General features: G+C 41.9%; 1 protein-coding gene and 1 pseudogene across 3 annotated transcripts; one reads left to right on the top strand and one right to left on the bottom strand.

The window, feature by feature from the left end:
• The window catches only part of LOC140721068 (uncharacterized), an 85,726-nt pseudogene that overhangs the window by 14,908 nt on the left and 44,211 nt on the right, over window positions 1–26,607 (top strand).
• LOC140721067 (uncharacterized) lies at window positions 1,017–24,708 on the bottom strand. Of its 3 annotated transcripts, none has more exons than XM_073035932.1 (3): window positions 24,569–24,708; window positions 22,631–22,777; window positions 1,017–4,272 (listed from the first exon to the last, which is right to left on the bottom strand). In XM_073035932.1, the coding sequence occupies exon 3, from the start codon at window positions 3,864–3,866 to the stop codon at window positions 2,898–2,900; it is 969 nt and encodes a 322-aa protein (XP_072892033.1). In that variant the 5' UTR covers window positions 3,867–4,272; window positions 22,631–22,777; window positions 24,569–24,708; the 3' UTR covers window positions 1,017–2,897. The 3 variants fall into 3 exon arrangements, with proteins under 3 accessions (XP_072892033.1, XP_072892035.1, XP_072892034.1); XM_073035934.1 differs by lacking the exon at window positions 24,569–24,708 and adding an exon at window positions 24,194–24,281; XM_073035933.1 differs by lacking the exon at window positions 24,569–24,708 and adding an exon at window positions 23,992–24,136.

Below are 26,607 nucleotides of genomic sequence, written 5' to 3'. Positions count from 1 at the left end.
CTCTTTTTTGCCCTCTTTTCTTAGATTTATCTTTTGGTTTGTAATTTTTTATTAGTCCCTCCATTTCTTCGCACAAATTTACATCAAACGTTCCTTCTCTTGGCCACTTTGTGACCAGGTTTTTGGTTCTTTTTTCCCATTTTTCTTAAGTTTTTGTGATCTCATTTTTAATTAACGGGAATTTTTTGCTCAGAATCTCTACTGCTGTTCCTTTACCTGTCATGTTATTCGCTCTTTTTAAGGTATTTCAGAGATTCACAGTTTCTTTACTGGATAATATTATTTACTCTAGTCTAACACCACGTGGACTTTGTCTTCCTAGTCTAACACCATGTGGACTTTGTCTTCCTGTAACACCACGTGGACTTTGTCTTCCTGTAACACCACGTGGACTTTGTCTTCCTGTAACACCACGTGGACTTTTTCGTAACTAAACTTACTCTAATTCTACGCCTAGTCTATTTTCCTTTCCCTGCCCGTTCAGCCCTTCGTTTCATACGAAGCGGTACCCACAGGGATTTACCAACACCACGTGGAATTTTTCTTAACTTCTTATTAACATTTGTACTTACCCTCACTGCAGTGTTCTTGATCAATCCTCTGAGCCTCCTCTGTTAACCCCCAATTCTGCCAGATTCTTTGGACCGGAGAGACCCTTCGACAGTGGTTCCACACTTCTGAGACTCCAAGACCTCCCCAAAGCCAACAGAATTCTTAGTCCGAATTGTCGCGAAAAGCACTTACCTTTTGTTTGGGTGCACCCTTAATTCTGTTAGCCTTGTGGGGGTCCCTAGAGGACTGGGAAGCGTTCCCAATCTGCCGTTTCCCTTCCGCAGGTCTCTATCCGGTCCTGCCTTGGTCGCCAATTTTGTCGTGGTTTCTTGTGCCCCACAAATGACCAAGAGATGCAGAAGATTCTTCAAGAAGGGTTAAACTTTAATTTGCAAATCAAAGCTGAGACAGTCATTGAGCTAATCGCTGACTGCCCCCACCCCCACCCCCCCCCCCCCCCCCGATCCTCGGACACAGCATGTTTTATAGCAGTCTCCTGGTCCAGTTGCATTAGCATATGTAATCGATCTATAGTTGCGTATTACTCGTACCTCACGTACATCATGTCCCTATTGTTTCTACCCATTGACTTAATCATGTTCTAATCTACATCTCTTAGCTACCTCTCATTAACACACCATTGTTTCTACATTTTTAGGATACATGCATAGCAAATAATAGTCCTAGGATTATGTGACTTAATTATGTTCTAATCTACATCTCTTTAGTTCTTTGGCTACCACTCATTAACATACTATTGTCTTCTACATTCTTAGGATTTCAGTCTGCTACTAAATTGGGTACATGCATAGCAAATAGCAATCTCAGAACTGACCAATGTTCTAATCTACATTTCTTTAGTTCTTTAGCTACCTCTCATTAACATACTATTGTCTTCTACATTCTTAAGTTTTCATTCTTCTACCCATGCATATCAAATAGCAGTTTCAATCAAATGGCACGTTTCAAAACTGACTTCATAGTTTTGGTAAATTTATACTTTTATACTCCAATAACAGCAAGGGAGATGAGGCTGAGTACACAGCTATGGTGGAAATCTTTGTCACATGGTACAAGCAGAATCATCTGCAGCTTAATGTGAAAAAGACTAAGGAGCTGGTGGTGGACCTGAGGAGGGCTAAGGCACCGGTGACCCCTGTTTCCATCCAAGGGGTCAGTGTGGACATGGTGGAAGATTACAAATACCTGGGGATACGAATTGACCATAAACTGGACTGCTCAAAGAACACTCAGGCTGTTTACAAGAAGGGTCGGAGCCGTCTCTATTTCCTGAGGAGACTGAGGTCCTTTAACATCTACCAGACGATGCTGAGGATGTTCTACGAGGCTGTGGTGGCCAGTGCTATCACGTTTGCTGTTGTGTGCTGGGGCAGCAGGCTGAGGGTAGCAGACACCAACAGAAACAACAAACTCATTCGTAAGGCCAGTGATGTTCTGGGGGTGGAACTGGACTCTCTGGCGGTGGTGTCTGAAAAGAGGATGCTGTCCAAGTTGCATGCCATCTTGGACAATGACTCCCATCCACTCCATAATGTACTGGTTAGGCACAGGAGTACATTCAGCCAGAGACTCATTCCACCGAGATGTAACACTGAGCGTCACAGGAAGTCATTCCTGCCTGTGGCCATCAATCTTTTCTAATCTTCCCTCGGAGTGTCAGACACCCTGAGCCAATAGGCTGGTCTTGGACTTATTTCCACTTGCACAGATTAACTTATCATTATTTAATTATTGATGGTTTTATATTGCTATATTTCTACACTATTCTTGGTTGGTGCGACTGTAACAAAACTCAATTTCCCTCAGGATCAATAAAGTACGTCTGTCTGTCTGTCTGTTCTACAGGTTCCGCAGTGTTAAAATGAGAGAACAGTTGCTGTAGATTTTATCTGTCATCTTTACAAATCTACATACGAATTATCACCGAAAGTGACTTGTCATGAGGGGTATCATCTTCAAATGAATGACCACATCACACCCAGGCAAGGGTTAACACATAAGTGGTCTCCACAGGATATCCCAAATCAGATCCACTCCTACAGATCAAACGAGGTGACAACCACACATTCGATGTACGCTGAATCGATAATTAACCCACCCTTGTGGGCATAGGAAAATTGCAATCAGTGACCCTTGGTCACTAGTTCCCTTGTTTTGATCCTTCCATTTTACCTCCTTCGTCTCCGTCTGACTCTGAGTGTCTGTGTCCTCGGTTAAAACTAAACAAGCTGCGAGCGATGTAAACAAGCTGCAAGTCAGACTGATTCACCTTCTTAATCTCTCTCTCTTAAAATGACAGTCCACAGCAAACGAAACCCAGGGATTCATAACAATGGCCACGCCCCACTATGAACTGACTTGTGTTCCAGTATTTGGGATGACTGAGTGAATCCTTTCCCACAGACTGGGCAGGTGAACGGCTTCTCCCCAGTGTGAACTTGCTGATGTCTCTGTAGGTTGGATGACCGAGTGAATCTCTTCCCAGAGACTGAGCAGGTGAATGGCTTCTCCCCAATGTGAACTCGATGATGTCTCTGTAGATTGGCTAACTGAGTGAATCTCTTCCCACATTCTGAGCAGGTGAACGGCTTCTCCCCAGTGTGAACTCGCTGATGTACCAGTAAGGGGTATGACTCAGTGAATCCTTTCCCACATTCTGAGCAGGTGAAAAGGAACTCCCCAGTGTGAACTTGCTGGTGTGCCAGTAGTTGAGATGACCGAGTGAATCCTTTCCCACAGACTGAGCAGGTGAACGGCTTCTCCCCAGTGTGAACTTGCTGATGACTATGTAGGTTGGATGACCGAGTGAATCTCTTCCCACAGACTGAGCAGGTGAATGGCTTCTCCCCAATGTGAACTCGATGATGTCTCTGTAGATTGGATGACTGAGTGAATCTCTTCCCACATTCTGAGCAGGTGAATGGCTTCTCCCCAGTGTGAACTCGCTGATGTACCAGTAAGGTGTATGACTCAGTGAATCCTTTCCCACATTCTGAGCAGGTGAAAGGCCACTCCCCAGTGTGAACTTGCTGGTGTGCCAGTAGTTGAGATGACCGAGTGAATCCCTTCCCACACTCTGAGCAGGTGAATGGCCTCTCTCCAGTGTGAACTTGCTGATGACTATGTAGGTGGGATGACTGAGTGAATCTCTTCTCACAGACTGAGCAGGTGAATGGCCTCTCCCCAGTGTGAACTCGCTGATGTCTATGTAGGTAGGATGACTGAGTGAATCCCGTCCCACAGACTGAGCAGGTGAACAGCCTCTCCCCAGTGTAAACATGCTGGTGTGCCATTAGGTCAGATGACTGAGTGAATCCTTTCCCAGATATTCAGCAGATCACCAGCCTTTGCCCAGAGTGAACTGACTGTTGTGTCCACAAGTGGGAAGAATGACTGAATCCTTTCTCACACACAGAACAGATGAATGGCCTTGCCCAGTGTGAACTTGCTGATGTACCTTCAATTGTGATAACCGAGTGAATTCATTCCCACTGTTTGAGCAGGTGAACAGCCTTTCTCCTGTGTAAAATGACGGGTTGCCAGTTGGTCAAATGACCGAGTGAATCCCTCCCCACAGTTTGAGCAGGAAAGATGGTCGATTGAATCCCTTGCTCCACTTCTTAAATATCTGGACAGAGACAACCAAACTGGTGTGCTGTGTTTGAACTTCCTGGAGACAAATTCCTTATTGTTTTTAACCTGTAAAAAGATTTACAAAATCGATCAGTGGGTTTAGGACAACATTTCAGATGAGATTACATGAGTTGCCAAGGTTTGATCTGGTATCACACTGTTACAGTGAGGTTCTACCCAAGTTGGACAGAGAAATCATCTCCTGACTGGGCAGAGTGCTGGTATCTGGAATGACCATCAATTCCCTGATGCTTTTCCTGTTTCTATAAGAATGGAGCATTTCTGCCATCTCCAGTTTGTACCTTGGCTGAGTTGGACTCTCTCCATTGGTATTATTCCCTGTTCCTGCTGAGCTGCATGGGTGCCTGGCCCCACAGTAACAAAAACAGTCTCACGCAATTAGTCTTTCTTGATGTGCATCTGGGATTTTCTTTTATGTATTATTAACTTAAAGTGCCACAGTTTTAATGCCATATAAAAAATTCCTGTTGAGGTGAATGGTTGGTCCGCACAGCCATTAAAAAGACAGAGTGAATTTTTGTAATATTTCACATTCTTGTAGAAAATTACAACACAGAAACATGCCCTTTGGGCCATCTAGTCTGTGCTGAACTACTTAATCTTCCCACTCCCATACCCCTACCATGCAGGTACCTACATGAACCTCTGAAATGTTGAAATCGAGCTTGCATGCACCACTTGAGCTGGCTGCTCATTCCACACCCGGATGACCGTCTGTGTGAAGAAGATTCCCCTCATGTTCCCCTTAACATTTCACCTTTCACCCTTAACCCATGGCCTCTGGTTGTACTCCCACCCCATCTCAGTGGTAAAAGCCAGCTTGCATTTACACTATCTATGCCCCTCTATCACAATCAAATCTCCCCTCAATCTCCTACAGTCCATGGAATAAAGTCCTGACCTGTTCAATCTTTCCTTATAACCCAAGTACTCCAGACCTGGCAACATCGTTGTGAATTTTCTCTGAACTCTTTCAAAGTCCTTACATCTTTCCTGTAGGTTGGTGATCAAAACTGCACTCAGTACTCCAAATTAGGCCTCACCAATGTCTTCTACAAGTCAACATAACATCCATCTATTGTTGTCAGTACTCTTGTTCATGAAGGCCATTGGGCTAAAATCTTCCCTTCCGTCTCTATCTAACTGTGATACCACTTTCAGTGAATTAAGGACTTTCTTCTACAAGAGGTCCCTTTCTTCTACAACACTCTTGCGTGCCTGACCAGTCACTGTGAACGACCTCCCTTGGTAGGTCAGACCAAAGTGCAACAACTCACACTTGTCTGCATTAAATTCCTTTTTCATTTCTCAAACAATTTTGCCAGCTGGTCCAGATCGCACTGCAAGTTTAAATGCTTTTTTGGCATTGACTAGATGGGACAAATAGCCTCTTTCTTTACTGAACTTCTCCATGTTTCTATGGCAGAGAAGCTGGCCAAAGTTGTTTGGAAGGGAAAGGGTAGGAGTGACAATTGAGCAGCAGTGGCTGGAGTTTCTGGAGCAATTCGGGGCCTGAGTGATTCCACAGAAGTGGAAGCATTAGAAAGACAGGAGGGCACAACTGTGGCTAAAATGAGAAGCCAAAGCCAACATAAATGTCAAAGAGAGGGCAAACAAAAGAACAAAAACTTTGAGAAACCAAAAGAAGACAACAAAAAAATTCAGATGAGCTCAGTGCGTGGAATCATGACTTGTAGTCATTAATGGGTCTCGGTAGCACCCAACAGTCTGAGGCATTTAGAGGAACAAAATATACGAGGCTTCAATTTCTCTTCAAAAGCAAGGTTCCCTGGACCAGTTACCTTTCAACTTTCATTTTGGCAGCCACATACAAACTCTGCATCCTCAAAAATTCACATCTGAAGGCCTCCCACTTACAGGTACTCCTTTGCCAGGAATCAACCTGTCCCAAACCACACTTGTCAGATCCTTTCTGATACCATCAAAATTGACCTTTCTGCAATTTAGAATCTCAACCCATGGTCCAGACCTCTCTTTTTCCATATTTACTTTGAATCTCATGGCATTATGATCACAAATTCTGTCACCAGCCCTGGATCATTTCCTAACAGCTTATTGTTCACTTCTATATTAGAGATTCTACATACTGATTAAGGGCACATTTGACAAACTCTACCCCATCTAGTCCTTTTATAGTATGGGAGTCCTAGTCAATATATGGAAAGTTAAAATCACTTACTGAATCAACCTTTTTGTTTATTGGCATGGTCTGCAATCTCTCTACAAATTTGTTCCTCTAAATCCCTCAGACTGTTGGGTGTAAACAAGTCCCAATATTGGCAAGAATATCATAATTCCCTGTCCTGAGCTCATCTGGCTTTCCTACGATGCTTCTTGCATTGTGATATACACAGCTCAGCACATTCATCGTACCAAGCTCAACCATCTAACTGCTGAATCTATCTATGATCTGAACATCTGACTGGTGTCAAGGAAACAAACCCTCCGTCATTGTCACAAACACAAAGGAGCTGATTGTGGACGACAGGAGGAATGGAGACAGGATAACCCTATTGACATCACTGGATCTGGGGTTAAGAAGGTGAACAGCTTTAAGTTCCTCGGCATAAACATCACCAAGCACCTTACATTGTCTGTACATACCGGCTGTGTTGTGAAAAGAGCACAGCAGTACCTCCTTCACCTCAGATAGTTGAAAAAGTTGGGGATGGGGACCAAAATACTGAGGACTTTTTACAGGGACACAATTGAGAGCATCCTGACAGGCTGCATCACTGCCTGGTATGGGAATTGTACTTCCCTTCATTGCAGGAAACTGCAGAGAGTGTTGCGGACAGCCCAGCACATCCGTAGTGGTGAACTTTCCACTATTCAGTACATTTACACAGACAGGTGTATAAAAAGGGCCCAAAGGATATCAGGGACCAAATTCACCACAACCACAAACTGTTCCTGCTGTCACCATCCAGGAAATGGTACCACAGCAAAAGGACCAACAGGCTCCGAGGCATCATCTTCCACCAGGCCATCAGACTGATTAATTCATGCTGATACAATTGCATTTCGATGTTATATTGACTGTCCTATGTACAAACTATCTATTATAAGTTACACATTGCACATTTAGATGGAGACATAACATAAAGATTTCTACTCCTCATGTTTATGAAGTATGTATCTAATAAAGTCAATTCAATTCAATTCACCCTCTCCATTATCTGTTTGGCTCCCATTCCCCTTGCAGCTTATTTTAACCACATCACCCGCTCCACCCACACTAGCACTAGCATGCCTTACCACTTGGATATCAGTTCCCTCTTGTTCTGTTCCCCTAACTAATGAATCCCCTATCACCCCTTTGACTTTTCTCTGTCAGGTAATCCCCTTCACCACCAGTTTCTAAAGTGGTCTACCTTTTGTTGTGTTTGATGGGCACTAGAGTACTCTGCAATGGCTATTTAACCTCATTCCCCTTCCTGACTCTCTCCCAGTTTCCTGTGTCCTGCACCTTGGGTGTAACTCACCTCTCTTCATGTCATATCTATCACCCCCCCCAACTCCCGGATGATCCGGAATTCATCCATTTCAGGTTCCAACTCCTTAACGTGCAGAGTGCACATCTTATAGGTGAGGACATCAGGGACACTGGAGGTATCACCACCTTCCCACCAATGTTCCGTCTAATTTGTAATGACCAGTGTGCACATAAATCATGTACTGTGCACTTTTTTTAACTCAGTGACATGTGCACAGTGAATTTTATACAGAGAGGTAATCGTTTTCACAGCTAGCAAATCACTGTTGATAAGTACTTTGATCTCCTCTGGGTTTGATCGAGTTCATCTGTACTCTCACACAAACTATGTAGCAGGCCTGTAACTGGTAATGAAGGATTTTCTCACCAAAGCTTTTGCATATTCTCCATATGTGGTTTGCTTGCTAAATTATGCTTTAAAAAGTCAGATTTGCAAATATTACTCCACTTCTTCCCACTTAGAAATTCTCCAGCACCTCTTGCATTGCCACAATACACACAGGTAACACCAGTTTCTATATTGGGCATAAATATTTCCCCTGAACCCTCCTGACGAATTGAGGGTATATAAAAAAATTCATTTTGAACCTGTGTAACCTCTGGCTAAAAGAATAATTGGGAGTGAATAGGAATTTTAACTGAAGTGAACTCAGTCTTCAGCGTTTAGCTAAGACAGACTCATTACCAGTTCTCTGCGGCTTGCAGAGAGACACATTGAGAGCTGATAACATTATACATTGTATCCTCTTTTGAGTAAAGGGAGAAGGACTCACTGATAAGGACAGGAATGAACATCTGTTTGTAATTAAGTCAGGGCCTTGCAAAGGGAATAACTGATAAGGACTGGACAGTACTTCCATCTATAATTAAAACCATTTAGCAAACTCTGTTATCTAAGTAATTAAGTTTTGCACCAACACACTTAGTGGGCGTGCCAGTTCAAATAACATCTTGCAATATTAATGTATGGGATGTACTATGTATAAATATACGGCTGTAACCTAAGTCATTCGACTTGTCAGAAGGTGGCAGTGCTTACGTGCCTTCACTTTGACAAATGGGTCTCAAACTCCTGCAGGCATTTGAATGCACAATAAACCGTGGTGTCGATAAGAAGCTGGTCTCCTGAGTTTTATTCAGATTCAACTTTAACATTTGGCATCACGGACAGGATCCCAATATAGGGAGTGCCAAGCAGACAGGCTGAGTAAGCAGCTGGACCACTCTGGGGACTGCGGAGACCGAACGGAAGCCCAATGGGTATTTTAAATTTGTCACTCACCGTTAGTTCCTTTGGACATACGGTGCCTCACCCAAGGCTGATCACATACCTTGACAGGATCGGGAAAGAAATTGTTGGGAGATTTGTATAAGGTAGGCAAAATTTTACTAAGTGGCCAGGAGGCAGACATGCCAGGTAAATTCATCATTTAAGCAGGAGGTGCCAGCCGGGTAAATTTATCTCATTGTTAATTGAGCAGGAGGCTTTGAGCCCAATAAATTACTTAGAGACCATCGGTCAATTGCAGTCGATTGATACAAGTGGGCCAGCAGCAGCCCGACACAATTTGTGTGAGAGTTCTCCAGACAAGGAAAAATATTTGTGAATGTTGAGTGCAGTGCTGAATAAGAAATTGGGGAACAAAATGTGGCCATGGATGGGAGAGGGTGCAGGAGCCTGGGTTATTACCTCATGAGAACAAGCAGTAAATTTGATTTGGAAAAAGAACTGAGGAAAGAAGTGGAAATTGTTGAAAAGGGAATGGAAGGGAAAGGCAGATGTAAAGCGGAACTTTGCCGGCTATGCCACTGGTGGCATAGTGGCTTCAGCGTTGGACTTCGAGGTGAGAGGTCCCGAGTTCGAATCCAGCCGACTCCCTTGCACACTTTCATCTGTGCTGGGTTAGAGCTGGTGAACAAAACAACTCACCCAGCAGAAGGCAATGGCAAACTACTGCTGTAATTTGCCTTGTACATGATTTCCCAACACCACACAGTGGCGTGAAAGGAAATCCTCGGCTAACTGGAAAAAATTCTGGATGTGACCTACCTTTAAAGTGGAACAGTATATTATCAGCAAGTTGGAGGAATAATGCATGTGATAAAGGGATAGAGTAGTGGTCACCAACCATTTTAAGCCCAAGATCCCCAACCTTGGCCTTAGTAAAATGCAAGATCGACCCAGATCAATTAGTTACACGCATGCGCACCAGGGCAGAAAAGACCGGAAGTAAAACCCCACAACCTGGAAGTAGAAATAATGTACAAACACTGGGGCACCCGCCCTTTTTTTTGCACCGCAGACCGGTTTAATATTGACAATATTCTTGCGGACCGGCCGACAGGGGATGGGGTGGGTGGGGGTTTTAAACACAATAGGAATACAGCGATACTCATAAGTTCCTTATGTCCAGTCTATTCCGTAATTTAGTTTTTGTGGCGCTCGGCACTTAGCTTCTGTCCCGCGCTGCTCACGTTTTCTCCGCTGAAAAAACTCAACACATTTGCGTTTAAGTGCAGGGTGCTTGGACTCAGGGTACCGAAGCAGTTTTGAGGGCTTCATTGCCTCATTGGACAGCCTCCTGCCCGCCCGCCGCCAGATGCCTTGGCTTGGTTTGGTTGGTCGTGGGTCGGGTGAGAGGACAATGTCAGGGCCGGAGGTCCCTGTGCCGGGGCAGTGGCAGTTACAGTCCGGAGAGAGTGACCGACCGAGCAAGGAGTGTGACAGGGCACGAGCCCGCCCCCCCCCAGTAGGACCTATCAGCCGACAAAAGTTTGTTTCAGTAGATCACAGCACGGTAGCTGCTCTGATACCTATGAAACGCTGAGCCCGAATTAGGTCGTCTGCGAATATTTTAGCACCGGATTCCCCACAAACATTCAGTGTGCTAAACCGGTTTAGAGGCAGCACTCCAGGCCAGTAGTGACGGCACTTCCCACCGGCCGCCCGAGGCCAACTGGTGATCTCTGGCATGAGGGTGTCACTGCAGTTAGGCGACTGATGACCTCGCGTGCACTCAAGTTCAACAGTGGGCTGACAGGGAATGAGGAAAGGTGCAGCTGACTCATGTTGTTTCCTCGCGGCCCAGTGGTTGGGGACACTGTGTAGTTACACGCATGTAGAAAGAATGAAACTAAAACCCCACAATCCGGAAACAATCTCTCAACAGTATTTGTGTATTTATTTTTCTTTTTTTTCGGGATCTACTGCGAAAGTCTCAAAGGTAGACTAATCGATCGCAATCGACAGGTTGGCGACCACTAGGATAGAGGTAAGTACTGCAGAAGGAACACCAAAGTTTGGGAGACGTTAAAAACAGAGCGTGAATGGATGGATGGGCGCCCAAAACGACAGCAGGAAAAACAATGTACGCAAACCAAGGCCGGTCTACATTGGAGAGTAGGGCAGGAATGTCAGTCTAAATTTAGAACTGATGGGGAAACACGGGATCCCGAACCCGTGTCTGGCATATCGACCCTGTATGAGTTTTGTGGCCTGCTACAGCACTTTCGCAGGAGACCAAGCCTTTAATGATGGGAATCCGGCCCCCAAATTTAATGCCCTACTGCTCCAATGCTTACCAACTAAGTTAGCCAACATCATTAACAAATAATATGGATTGGCCTGACAATGACCAATATCGAATGCAACGAGCTTTGACATATCATTGGAACAGGGCTTTCGAATGCCAATCAGCCCCGAAGGGAACTAATAGTACAGGTGAATGGAAAGTCCCTCTGTCTGTCGATGGAGTAGCACTAATTCTGTGCTGCTCTTAGTTTTCTCTCCCGCCCACAGCTTAAATTTTGAATTTCAAATTTTTAATTGCTGATTCTTGAAGGAGAGTGATATGTCTATGTCTACGAGAAGTGGGAAGAATCTGCATGAATCTACCTGCTATTGAAACAGCACACAGGCTGTCTACTTCGAAATTTAAAGACTCAACCAGACCAATATTTATTTTGGCTTGTTTTCATCACTTTAAAATTAAAGATCAAATAATGCAACAGGCAAAAAAACAGAGTTTTCAGATTCAATGAGTCTGAGCTCCGTTTTTGTGAAGATTATCCAAAAGAAGTAATGGAACAAAGAGCAAGATTTGCTTTGGTAATGAAACAAGCATATGATAAGAAACGATTTCCCTCTTTGAGTTACCCGACAAGAATGAAAGTTTTTCCTCCTAATTCTTCCCCATGTACTTTCTTTGACCCAAAAGTCGAGCTGGATTTTGTCCAGGCTATACCTGTCACTGCCACTGACGTTACTACTGAATGAACTAACTGGAAAGCTGTTTGATTATCTGTATATTACTCACACTACAAAAAGAAGATATATGAAGGCTATTTGGATATTTCATTGACAAATTAATAAAAGAAGAAAAGAAAACCTGCTCATCATTACATCCTATTGGATTTTTTTTTTGGAAAGAAGATTTACGGATCAAGATTGACTGTTTAAATGGTTAATTACATATTTGACTGAGAAAAGAGGATAAAAGGATTTGTTCCTTTTATCCAATATTTGGTTTGAATTTTTTTTGTTGTTTCTTAAATTACTAACTGGTAGTTTTTTTTCTACCAGCAGGGTTTCTTTTTATATATTTATCTGAGAGGGTTAAGTTACAATGATTTTACTAATTAATATTTCCATCAATTTAGTTCAGTTAAGTATACTATTAACTTTTTTTATTCTGTTTTATTATAGTGCCCTGTAACTGAATTTAAAGTTTTCTTAGGGATTTAAAGCTAAACTTAAGATGGGGCTGGTTTTTCTCTCTAAGAGATTATATTATTTTGGTTCTTTTTCTGTTTAACACATGATAGAATGTAAACACTCCTTTGTTGAGACTTTACTGTCTTTCTTGCAAGGTCATTTTATTTATTTTATGTACTGGCTGGGGGGAGGCAGAGATGAGAGGCAGAGTGGCCCATGTCTTCGCATCTATCTTAGTTCACTTGCCTTTTTTTTAGGCTTTTGGGAGGGTGGGTGGGTTTAGAGTTAGGAGTTTTTCCCCATTGGGTGGTTCTGGAGCATGTGTGTTTTCTATATGGCTTTATTCTTCATCACTGCCATCTTTGATAATCCCGTATTGGTATGTGTTCTGCGCATGTATAAAGTAAATAAGAATAAAATTATAGTATGGCAGTTAAATGGATTAATGTAATAATTTGGAATATACGTGGTTGGAATTATCCTATTAAACAAAAAAGACTTCAAATTATTAATCGATTCCAACCTGATATAATTTTTGCTCAGGAGACGCATATCAAGGCAGGAGATCAGAATAGATTTTTTCGCTGGTGGAATGGAAAACAACTCCATGCTACTTCTCAGAGCAAAACTAAGGGTGTGTCTATCTTTATTAAATCTAATATATTTACTCAAGAGGATATTGAGTCAGATGCTAATGGTAGATTTTTAATTGTTCAAGGAGTGATTTGTAATAGAAAGGTTGTTCTGGTTAATTTGTATGGTCCTAATTTAGATGATCCTGCTTTTTTTAAAAAAAAATATTTGCTTTACTGCCAGATTTAAATGAGTATATGTTGTTAATGGGTGGGGATTTTAACTGTTGCTTAAATCCTATGATTGATAAGAGCTCAACTAATCAACAACTTACAAATCATTTTGCGTCAGTTATTAACTCTTTTTTGACCAATTTTGGGTTGATCGAATTATGGAGGCATTTACACCCTGATAACAGAGAATATTCTTTTTTTTCCATGTTTATAAAATATATTCAAGGATTGATTATATTATAGTTGATCCCTGTCTTTTGCCTAATGTTAAAAACTGTGAATATGATGCTATTGCTATACCTGATCATGCGCCTTTGAGTTTGTCCTTTGAATTTGACAATGACATTTTTGGCCGTCCACCATGGCACATGTCTCAGACTTTATTGCAAAGCTCTGACTTTATTAGTTTTATCGAAAGCCAGATAAAATAATTTTTTACTTTTTAATGATATAGGAGGTATGTCTAAATTAATTATATTGGATACATTCAAAGCATTTTTATGTGGTCAGATTATTTCTTATTCAACTAAACTTAAAAAACAGACTAAAGCAAAATTAGATAAAATTTCAAAACAAATTAAAGATTTAGATAATATCTATGTGACTTCCCCTAATATTGACATTTAAAAAAAGGGTGGAACTTCAATCATAATATAACCTATTATTAACTCATTCAATTGAAGGTTATCTACTTAAGTTAAAGACCCAATTTTATATGTTTGGAGATAAAAATAATAAACTACATGCATCTCAATTAAAATGAGCTGGAGTCAAGAGGCAAATTCTGAAAATTCGTAGAAAAGATGGTACCCTGGCTCGGGATTATGAAGAAATTAATAAGATTTTTCAAGACTTTTATACTGAACTTTATAAATCTCAATGTCCAGTGGACTCTTCTGAAATGAATGTTTTTTTTTTTACGAACAATTGCTTTTCCTAAAATTTCTGTTGAGGATCAAAAAACTCTGGATGCCTAAATTACTGAATCCAAAATTCATAAAGCTATTTTCTCAATGCAAACTGGTAAGGCCCCGGGACTTGCCGGTTATCCTGTAGAATTTTATTAAAAATTTGGAAAATTGCTTTCTCCATATATGTTGGAGATGTTTAAAGAATCTTTTGTGAAAAGTGATTTACCCTCTACTTTTTATGAAGCTTCTATTTCTTTAATTCTCAAAAAGGATAAAGATCCTTTTGATTTTGCCTCAAACAGACGTATTTCATTATTGAATGTTGAAGCTAAGATTTACTTAAAGATGATGGCCAATCCATTGGAGATTATTTTGGGTAAAGTCATTTTTAAAGATCAAACAGGCTTTATAAAGGGTCATTTTTCTTTCTCAAATGTTCAGAGATTATTTAACAGTATACATTCACCTTCTTCTAAAACTCCACAATGCCTTATATCTTTGGATGCTGAAAAAGCATTTGATTGAATCGAATGGAAATATTTATTTAATACTTTAGAAAAATTTTGTTTTTGTATTAATTTTAATAATTGGATTAAAATGATATATTAAGCTCCTATTGCTACTGTTGTCACTATAACTGTAGGTCTCCTTTTTTCAGCTATCACGGGGGACAAGCCAAGGTTGCCCATTAAGTCCTTTGTTATGTAACTTAAGATTAGAGCCCCTTGCTATTGCTCTTTGTGAAGCCAAAAATATTCATGGGATTTTTGTGAATGAGGCCATGCACAAGATCTCTCTTTACACTGATGATTTATTGATATGTATATCCAAGCCTGAATAATCTATTCCTGCTTTGCTAAAATTATATGACAAATTTGGAGACCTTTCAGGATATAAAATAAATTTTAGTAAAAGTGAATTACTTCCTTTAAATGAATCTGTCTCTATATATGATAATATTCCTTTTAAAGTTATGGATTCTTTTAGATATTTAGGTGTTATAATTACTAAAAAATATCAGGATCTTTATAAAGCCAATTTTCCTCCTTTAGTGGACTTTTTAAGATTTGTTTTTACAAGAGTGTTTAATGTCTTTTTCACAGTTAATGGACAAATATGATATCTCTAATACACATTTTTCAAATATTTACAGGTTGGGAATTTTTTACGTGATTTTTTACCAATTTACCCCTCAGCCTGCTCTTTAAATTTGGCTTATGCTATTTTTCAGTTTAAACCTTTTCAAAAACAATTCATAGCAATCCTTTATAAACAGTTAATGAATGCTCGCATGTCGCCTAATGACAGGGTTCAACGCACCTGGGAAGTACAACTTCAACATTCACTTTCAGATAATCAGTGGAGTAAAATTTATTATTTAGTCAATAATTCACCTATCTGCACATGCCATATCTAAATTCAGTTTAAGATAGTACACAGGGCCCACATGTCCAAAGATAAATTGGTGCATATTTTTTCTAATATAAGCCCTATTTGTGACAGATGTAATGCAGAAGTGGCTACTCTAACTCATATGTTTTGGTCATGTGTAAGTTTAAACAATTTTTGGAGGGATGTGTTTGGAATATTATCTAAAGTTATAGATGTGGATGTTCAACCTAATCCACTTACAGCAATTTTTGGGATTATTCCAGAGGAAGCAAGCAAAGTGTCTGCTTCCGCCCAACAAAACTTTTATATTTATTTCAGAATATTCCTGTTTTTGTTTACTAAGAAGTTATTTGATCGGATTGATTCTATTATTCTATCTTTTATTTGGGATAATAAAAGATCAAGAATTGGTAAATGTCATTTGCAAAAGTTAAAAAAGGATGGTGGTCTCACTTTGCCTAATCTATGAATGTATTATTGGGCTGCTAACTTCTGGTATGTCCTTCTGGTTGTATTGGGTTGATAGAATGAACAGCCAATCTGGGTAGACCAGGAACTGAGAGATGTGAAACAGTTTTATTTAACTTCGTTATTAGGAGTTACTCTACCTATACAATTAGCTAAAGTTGCTAATTTAAACCTATATCCTGTGGTTAAGCACTCTTTACAAATTTGGAACCAGTTCCGCAATTTTTTTTTAATCGTAAAAAAGTTAAACTTTGTAGTATAATTTACCATAATTACTTTTTAAACCTTCTTGGAGTGCTCCAATTTTTTTTTACTTTGGGAAAATAAAGGTATTAATTATTTTTTGGATTTATTTAAAGAAGGCAGATTGATGTCTTTTGAACAATTTGTCGATAAGTATTCTCTCTTATATTCAAATTTTTTACAATATCTTCAAGTTAGACATTTTTTACAAAAATATTTAAGTATTTTCCTTACATATTGGAGGGCTGATTTGTCAGATACTATTATGAATATGAACCCCTTGTTGAAAGGTTCTATTGGAAGAATTTATCATTTATTATTACAAAGGGATAAGCGTCCTTTACTTAAGATTAAACAGGATTGGGAGAAGGAACTCAATTTCCCTTTTATATGGGAGGATTGGACATGGATTCTGAAGCTGGTTAACTCTTCTTCGATCTGTGCTAGTCATTCACTGATTCAATTTAAAATTGTACATTATTACCATTTGACGAAGGAGAGACTTCCAAAAATATTTCCCAATGTTGACAAGTATTGTGATAGATGTAAAAATGAGATAGCCACACTGACACATATGTTCTGGTTATGTCTATATTAAAACAGTTTTGAAAGTCAGTCTTTCGACAATTTCTAAAGCACTCAGAATCAATTTACAACCTAATAAATTAACTATGCTTTTTGAATAATTCCTCAAAATATCCATGGTATTTCTGTGTCTGACCAACATGTTTGTTACATTGATAGCTAGGAGGGCCATCTTGTTGAAATGGAAGGATATATCAGCTCCTACTTTGTCACAATGGCTCTCTCAGGTGATGCTGTGTCTTGGAGAAAATTAGAAGTCGAACCTTTGTACCTTTATTTGATTTTGAGAAAAGATGGGGATCATCTGCTCATTATTATCATTTCAGTTAACTGATAGATTTCCTCCACGATCTAAATGTAAATTTTTTTGATATATCTTCTCTTTCTTTTTGGTGGTTTGATGTTTATTTTTAGAAGCTTTTTGTATGACGCTTGGCTCTGGGGTTGTACCTCCAATGGGTTCCTTCTTTTTTCCCCTCACTTTTCTTTTTAGTTTAATTCACAAAATTTTCAATCCTCAAGATAAATTCCTCTTTTATGAGGCATTGTAAGTGTTGTTACTTCGATGCACTTGTGCTATTTTTGAATAATAATAATAATAAAAAGATATGAAAAGAATATTAAAGGTGAATATGTTCAGTGGGAAGGAGGATGCGAGCGGGCTATATCTGCGGATCAGAAATGGGAACAACAACCTACCAAGGGACAGGTGGGGACAACAACCCATTTAGAAATTGACAAGCAAAGATGCTTCCTACCATGAGTACCAGCCCTCAGCAAGAGCCCAATGTAATATTGACAGTTGCTGCTATTCCAGATCCGTTTATGATTGATATGGGGGCAACTACAACCACTCTCAATCGGGAAATAGTATCGGAAAAGGGATTGCAGTTATCAGACGCAACATTCACTCTGTCTGGGTTTGAAGGCATGGAACGTACGTATTCACATAACAGTCGGGGGTGTAATCCAGCAGGGAGAGACTTGCTCTGTCTGTTGGAAGTCGAGATTCTCTGCACAGGCAATGGTGTCACCCTGTGACAGGTGAACAACTGATAGCTTCCCCAATTTCTGACCTCCCAGTGGTGGGCATTTAATCTGGACTCCACTGCGTCTGAACCCCTTCTGCCAGTGGTCGACCCCCATGTGACTCTGTGCTGTGACATTACGGGGTGCTCAGCTGAGGAAAGTCAATATTATGCACCCCTCGAGGGACAGAAGTTCCCAGTCATGATGATTGGAGAGATCCCCATTCCACTGTTAGTGTTTGCCCTGGGTTCAAGCCAAATCCCAGAGTTCATTGCCTACACCTTGCTGAAACAAGCCTCCAGCACCGAGGGAGACTGGCAAGACTTGGCTGCGGTCCAACTCCGATACTGGAAGGAGTCTGAGGTGAAGGCGGGACATTTGGTGAGACACACTTTTAATATTGACCGATCCCAAGACGCTGTACCCCATCTCTGAGCAAATTCAGGCCATGAAGTCAGTCGCACCAACTGTCCCCCTGTCCGGATCACCGTGAAGGAAGGACAGACTCTCCCATCCATTCTGCAATATCCCCCTCTAGCCCGAAGCAATTTTATGAGGATGGAAGCTCTTTTGTGGATCCAGCAGGGAAACGATGCGATAGTGACGGACAGTGAAGTAATTGAGCAGGCCTCTTTTGAAGCAGCTGTCTCTGCCCAGAAGGCTGAGCTGTTTGCTCTGACTCGTGCCTGTATCCCAGCAACAGACTAAAGTGGGAACGTTTACACAGACTCCCATTATGCATTTGGAATTGTACATGACTACGGGGCTCTCTGGGAATATGGGGATTCCTGACTTCCTCTGGCCACCCCATTAGCAATGCCACCATTGTAAACAACTTACTCACCGCTCTGCAGCTACCTCGAGTTCTGGCTGTTATTAAATGTGCAGCCCACACACGCATGTCCGACTGTGTCACTAAACACAATGCTCCAGCAGATCAGACAGTGAAAAGTGCGGCACAATCCTCAGTAGTTGTAGCCTCCTCGCGTTCCCGTCAAGCAACCCTCCATGACTAAAGCAGAACGGGTTTGCAGGACATGTGGGAGGTACGTAATTTTCAGGGGGACGCCTCTGAGGAGGAGCACAAACTGTGGTCCCAGATGGGGTGCCAGAAAGACCCCAACATAGGTTTTTGGATCACCCAGTGGGACAGGTTTGTGTTCCTACACAGTTTTTACCAATATTGGCCGATTATATACATAATTGTACACACCTGGGAAAGGAGGGAATGGTTCGTAACCTGTACCCTGCACACCGGGTACAACTCCCTTGACAGGTGGATCCTTTTCTGTGTCTACAAGTTGATTTTATTGAATTGCCTAGAGTACATTGCTGTAGATACTGCTTAGTTATTATAGATGTGTTTAGTAGATGGATTGAAGCTATTCCAACTACCATTAATACTGCTATGACTGTTGTGAAGGTATTATTATGGGATATAATTCCCAGGTACGGCCTGCCAGAGATGCTGAGCTCTGACAATAGCCCACACTGTATGGTGAAAGTAAACGAAGGGGTATGTAATGAACTAGCTATCCAGCAACAATTCCACTGTGTACACCACCCACGGGCCACTAGCAGAGTGGAAAGAGCCAATGGCACTCTGAAGAGTAAACTGGCCAGACTAACAGCGGAGACTGGACTCACTTGGTTGAAGGTCCTACCGTTAGCCCTATTCCACAAGGGTTACCCCATAGGGGAAAGCGGGGTTGTCACCAGTTTACAACATTTATGGATGGCCCATGAGAATATCCTGGGGACCAAGACCTTGTGCACCATTGCTCCCAGAAAGCCTACCAGCAAAATTAGATATTGGAAGAGATGGGGAAATAAATATGCCAACTAACCAAAATTTTCCAAGCATTACATTCACAGGTATGACAGGCTTACAAGGAAGAGAACTACCCTGCAGAGAGGAGTGACTATCCCACCATAGAACATGGGAATTTATCCTGATCAGGAACTGCGATCGAGGGAAACTCAGACCTCGGTGGAGAGGACCATATCAAGTGTTACTGACCACTCCGACAGCTGTGAAACTGAAAGGGCAATGTCGGTGGATATATCGAACAGACTACAAACGTGTTACTGAAGGAAATGAGTAGAAGGACTCTCTCGGACTAAAGGAAATTGTATTGGTTGATAGTAGAGAGTGATGAACCTCTCGGTTTCTTGCTGTGGACTGTCATTTTAACAGATATTGCCTGAGTGATGTCAGCCACCAGCTTTCTCAGCTCCTGTTTGATTCTTACAAAGAGAGAGAGAGAGGGCTGGAACTATTTGACCATGCAGTGTGTTTACACTTGCTCGCAGCTTGTGTTTACATAGCTCAAAGTTTGTTTTATTTAAGCAAGGACACACAGTCAGCCGGAGAGAAAGAAAGAAGATGGAAAGTTCGAAACAAAGGACCTAGTGGCCAAAGGTCACTGTTTGGACTCTCCTATGCCCACAAGGGTGGGTTAATTATTGATCCATTGTATACCGAATGTGTGATTGTTGTTTTGTTTGATCCATTGGAGTGGATCTGTTCGTTTGGAAGTGTCCTGTGAGGACCACTTGTGCTAACCCTTGCCTGGGTGTGGTAATTCACTTGAAGAGGTACCCCTGTGACCAATCACTGTTGGCGATAATTCGTATAATGCAAATGGGGATTTTGTTGGAGTATCTCATGGATACCACATTTGTTAACCCTTAGCTGGATTCGGGTGTGCTATATGGTAAACACTTGTGAGAAGGGATACTCTGTGGAAATCACTGTCGGTAATACTTTGCGTGTTGGGTCTGGATTGGAAGTACCCTGCGGAATAAACCTGTGTGTTAACCCTTGCCTGGGTGGTAGTTCCTTCTGAAGACAGTACTCCTGTGATAAGCTACTTCTGATGATAATTCGTATGTGGATTCAGAACAACGACGGATAAGACCTACGGCGACTGTTATCCTGTTTTACCACTGTGGAATTTGTGGAATTTAATGTAATTGCCTTCTCTCGACATTCATCTTGGATTACAAATATCTCTCTCTCGTCATTGATTCCGTGGATGAACTTAACTTTCATGCTTCACCATCTCAAGACTTTGAGCTTGGTATTCCCTGAGCTCAGTGGTTTGGGAGTTATATTTACACATATTTACTCATAACACCTTTAACTTTAGATTATTTTGCTTAAGTTGTTATACAAGTAGATACTAATAAGGACAGCACTTTTAACATCAAAACTAGACTCCAGGTGTTGTCTATAGCTGCTGGTTCATTTAAACCGTTACAGGTGCGTAACAGTGGTGTCTGTGTTTATGTCTTTGAGAGGGCTTACCCCAGCAACCAGTTAAGATTTTTCTGTCTCTGTCACACTTATGTCAAACGGGTAGAACTAGGGGCCCTGACAGACACAGTGTTTTGACAGATGTATCTCAGGCCCCCACCAAACGGAACTTCCTACACTGAGAAACATGCATCATGGCCATACTTGCAGGTGCCCAGCAGCGGAGAGGAATAACTGAGACTGAGCGATCTTTGATGATAGTTTTTCTCTCCTATGGAGTAGCCGGGAATTCACGAGAGATAATCAATTTGGCTACAAGCACTTGAGGAGCTGGCCACAATACTGCAGAGGCCCTGACAGAAACACAGGCCCAAGTAACAGAAATATCCACTGAAATGATTGCAATCTGGCAAACAGTCGTATAGAATCTTACGGCTTTAGATTTTATCCTAGCTAAGAAGGGGGAACCTGTGCTATTATTGACACAGAATGCTGCACCTATATCCTTGATGAGTCTAATAACATTACATCCTTCTCCGAGCACACTGCCTAGGAGATTGACAGCATCAAGAAAGTAGGGCAGGATTTACACAGGTTCACTGAAGGGTCAAAATGGTGATCTTCGAAGGCCTGTTTGGTAATATGTGAGGCATAATATTGCATTATGGCCTAATAGTTGTACATATCATTGTTATAGTTACTGTTGTATGCCATTTTTACCCACTGAGAAGTCAAAACTGTATTCGGTTGCTTTCTCTGTAAAAAAATTACTGTTTTGTTGCTCATGTAACAATCAAAAAGCAGGGAATGATGAAGTATGGTTTAACACCGTTCAAAAATAGCAGCCTGTTTTTCTGAAAGAAACTGCTGATGATCAGTAGATGTACTAAGCCATGCTGAGCCATATTTCTTCTTGAGGGTAGCTAGCTAGGGTTTCAGGCTATCTAGGGTTTCAGGATGCTCATCGCCTTGTGTGTTCATGCGCAGAGATAGGGCAGCTTTAGTCTGTTCTGTGTGTGTAAGCCATTATGACTGTTTTGTAATTTGTCTTTAGAGGCTCCAGCCTGTCATGTAGTAAATAACTTTGGCTCCAGCATGTCTTGTGTGGGAAGTATCTGGACGGATATATCTGTGGTGAAGGGGAATTGTTAGTCAGTTAGTGGATTGGGCGGGAACAGTCATTGACTGTTCCTGTTTGAGTGACTAACTGAGTAAGCCCCAGGTACTTGGAATAAAGAGTTTGTACTTATACAGTCTATGAGAGGCTCTCTCCGGATTCGACTTCCACAAAATGGGAGTGGTTTTAAAGGGCTGGGCTGTTGGAAGCACATTACCAGACCTGGAGTGATTGCAACTGGGTCTGACAGAGGCATAACTGGTTCTTCAGGGCACATTCAGTCTCACTCCAACTATTTCCTACCTTCCTTTGTACAGGTATGTAATGTCTAAAGGACCAGTGTTTGAGTAAATGAGACTCACCAAACTTTCTCCTGACTTAATCACTGGAATCTCCGATTCAGATGGGTTCTCTCCAGTTGATGCTCTCAGTCCTCGGGCTGGTTCACTTGTTGCTGTTCCCTCATCTTCAGTTGTGGTTTTTCTTCCAATAAATCTCTCACTGCAGGTCTAACGTTAACATGAAAGATAATGAAGCACATTAACAATAAAAAGCAGAACCAAACATTTCTGCTTAATGTTAGTAAGAACAAAACTCACTGAAATTTAAACGTTGAAGGCAGATATAATAATCTCAGTGAACAATCTTTTATTGTCCCTCACATGACACAAAAGAATATGGGATAAGAAGGAGCCATCATTCAGTCATGGTAAGACATAAGGAACAGAATTAGGTGATTTGATCCATCTGATCTGCTCCACCATTTAAACATGGCTGGTTTTTATTCCAACACCATATTCCTGCCTTCCTCCTGTAACCCTGAAGCTATTTAGCAATCATGAATATATTAATCTCTGTCATAAATATACCCAAATCGCAGCCTCAACCAACCTCTGTGGCAACAAATTCCACACTTCGGACACCTAATGAAAAAAAAAAATCTCAACTGAATTTTAACGGGAAGCATCTTTATTCTGAGACCGTGCTGTCAGATCACAGGCTCTCTGTCTAATGGAAACATCCTCTCCATGTCCACTGTATCCAGGCTTTTCAGCATTCGGTAGGTTTACTTAACCATACATCCCCCCACCACCCCTCTGAACTCCATTGAGCACAGGCCCAGACCCATCAAATGCTCCTCACACATAAAGCCGATCACTCCTGAGATTATTCATGTGTACCTCGTTAGCAACAACTGTACTGAAAATATTTCCAGCAATAACAGACAAGCTGGTTCCAGGATAATTGACAGGGAAAAGTTGTGCTTTCTTTACTGTTCTACTATCACAGATCGAATCATTTCAATTTCCAGGTTAAATGTAATAAAAAGAAGGTGGAATTACCAGAACTGCTCAGCAGGTAAGGAACAGCTGCGGGGAGGGGAACAAACTTTACAATTCAGGTTAATGACGTTTCGTCAGAATGACTTCAAACATTTAGTTTTTAGTGCAACTTGAGATTCTGCCTGATTTCCACCGAGTGACAGACTGGTGACAGTGAGGGGTGGGGGAATTTCCAAACACAGTTTGAACGCCAGACTCACGGGTCTAGTCCTACTGTTGTAAACATGGAAAAGCCGGTCCGGAGATGTCAGAACACACCACAGCTACTGAATTAATGATACATACTACTGTATAAAAGATTCGAAAATGACAGAGTTAGAAGAAACAAAAAGAACTTTGTCATATATACTTTGACCATCACCAAATTTTTATCAACACACCATAGAAAGTTTCCCATCCGGACACTTCACGCTTTGCATGGTAACTGCTCCGCCCGTGACTGTGAGGAACGGCAGAGACCTTTGGATCCAGATCAGCACATCACAGAAACCATCCTCCCCACTAGACTTCACAGTCCCTCGGTAAAGCAGTCAGTGAAATCAAAGATCCCCACAACCTGGGACATTCTCCTTTCTCACCCACCCCAGTCCGGGAGAAGACACAACAGCCATAAAGCTCCAGGACAAATGTGAGGAGCCTCAGGAAACGAGGCGAGTTCGGGGAAGTTAATGAGACTCAGCGGCCAACTTCACACCACGTGATCTTGCGTCACAAAGCGGAGGGCGGGGCGAATCTGCGGCACACAGCCTCACGTGACCTGTTGGCGGGACTTCCATTTCAATTCTGAGGAAATAGACACCCTGTACTCCTGGTTTGGATCGTTCAATGCAGATTATGTGAAGGGGACACATTTCTGACGAGCCCAGATAACTGGAAAATAAATGAGTAACTGGCCCTCAGTTCGGGGCTCACGGCCAACATTGGATCTCCCCGCTCGGGATCGGTCTCAATACTCACCGATGGGAAAGTGATATCTTCGCTCAGCAGACAGGGATGCTGACCGTGGAGACGAAAAGCCTTCCCCGATCACACAGACGACCCACTTCAGCAATGAGCGGAGAAGAAAACACCGTCCGCCCGGAGAAGCTGGGCATGCGCGAAGCGATCGTTTCAGTGTCCGGAGGGCGGGGCCTCGGAAACAGATGCACAGATGCTGCCCATCTACGGTTAAATGGGAGGGGGCAAAGGAATCACGTGACGGCTTTGGTCTCTCTCTCTCTCTCTCTCTCTCTCTCTCTCTCTCTCTCTCTCTCTCTCTCTCTCTCTCTCTCTCTCTCTCTCTCTCTCTCTCTCTCTCTCTCTCTCTCTCTCTCTCTCTCTCTCTCTCTCTCTCTCTCTCCACCCACCCCCCCCCCCCACCCCAGACTGAGAACCAGCTACCCACTACTCTGTGGACAGAAATAAACTTGCCGCTCACATCTCCTCTCACCTTAAATGTATTAGTCATTTCAACCCCCAGGAAAAATATATCGTCTGTCCACTCTATCTATTCCTCTCGTTATCTTACAAACGTACATCCAGTCTCACCCCAGCCTGCGCCGCTCTGGAGAAAACAACACAAGTTTGTCCAGCCTCTCGTTATAGCTCATGCCCTCTAATCCAGGCAGTGCCCTGGTAAACCTCTTCTGCGCCCTCTCCGATATCCTGATATCCTTCCGAGGATGGGGGCGACCAGAACAGTATGAAACACTCCAGATATGGTCTAACTAGTTTTATAAAATTGTTGTTACGAAGTGTGACGTTTTAGAAACGAACCAGCAGCAATAGAGTTCACACTGGAGTCTGGTTTTGATGTTAAAGCCATTCTCTTTATTAGTTTCTACTTATGATGTAGTAACTTAATGAAATAAAGGGAAGTTACCAGTGTTAAGTGTATATATGTGTAAATATAATTCCAGACTATCGAACGTGAGGGAACAAAGCTCAGAGTCTTGAGATGGTAAAGTAGGAAAGTTCAGTAATCCACGGAATAAATGATGGGAAAGAGATATTTGTAATCCAGGGTGAAACGTAGAGAAAAGGCCGTTACTTCAAAATAACCGTCGACGAAGTTCTTATCCATTGAATCCGTCCACATACGAGTTATCAGCGAAAGTGACCTGTCACAGGAATACCGTCTTCCAGGGGTTGCCACACAACGTACCCAGGCAAGGGTTAACACAAGATATTCCAAAATCCACTCCTATGGTTTATACGAAGTGACAGCCACACACATTCGTTGTGGTTCCGTGCACCGATGATCAACCCACTCCTGTGGGCAGAGGAGAGTTCCAAGCCTCAGCTGTGACAAACTGAAGCGATCAGCTTTTCCAGTCTCTCTCTCTCTCTTTAGATTGGCCGACTGCCTGTCTGCAGATCGCTCTCTCTCTCTCTCTTATGGTTCAGTCCACAGTCAGCGCTGTCAGCCTGTGACTGACGTCATAGCCCCGCCTCCTCACGCCGGCGCTCTTAAAGAAACAGTCACAGTACGACCGCAGGCTCGTAACAGCCACAACATAACTTCCCGACTTTTGAACTCAATGCTTCAACTAATAAAGACAACCATGCCATTTGCCTTCTTAACCACCTAATCAATCTGTGCAGTCTCTTTCAGGGAGCGATGAACTTGGAGTCTAAGATCCCTCTGATCATCAACACTGTTCAGGGTTTTGCATTTAACAGTGTACTGTCTCATACATTCGACCTACCGAGCTGCCAAGGTGATCATCACTAATCAAATCTCACTGAGATTTCTCAGGTCCTGTTGAATTTATTGCCAAGTGTACAAGTACGGGAAGGTACAGGAACAGAGAAACACTGACTTGTGGCAGCATCACAGGCAAGTACATTCAGATAACACACGGAACACAAATTGTACGATTCTCTGTCAGTAACAATCTATAAACATGTTTTATGTCATTAACAGTATCTAAAATACATTGTGTCATGATCAATATTATAATGTACATTTTGTATCAATAACAGACTTGGAAATGATGATTTTGGTCCCTGTCTCC

The sequence above is a fragment of the Hemitrygon akajei genome, unplaced genomic scaffold, assembly GCF_048418815.1.
Source record: "Hemitrygon akajei unplaced genomic scaffold, sHemAka1.3 Scf000050, whole genome shotgun sequence".
Taxonomy (NCBI): domain Eukaryota; kingdom Metazoa; phylum Chordata; class Chondrichthyes; order Myliobatiformes; family Dasyatidae; genus Hemitrygon; species Hemitrygon akajei.
The sequence above is the reverse complement of the archived record's forward strand: the minus strand, read 5'-3'. Positions and strand labels throughout refer to the sequence as shown.

Coding starts and splice junctions, on each gene's coding strand:
- LOC140721067 (XM_073035932.1), bottom strand. CDS start 3,866: ATGGCACACCAGCATGTTTACACTGGGGAGAGGCTGTTCACCTGCTCA.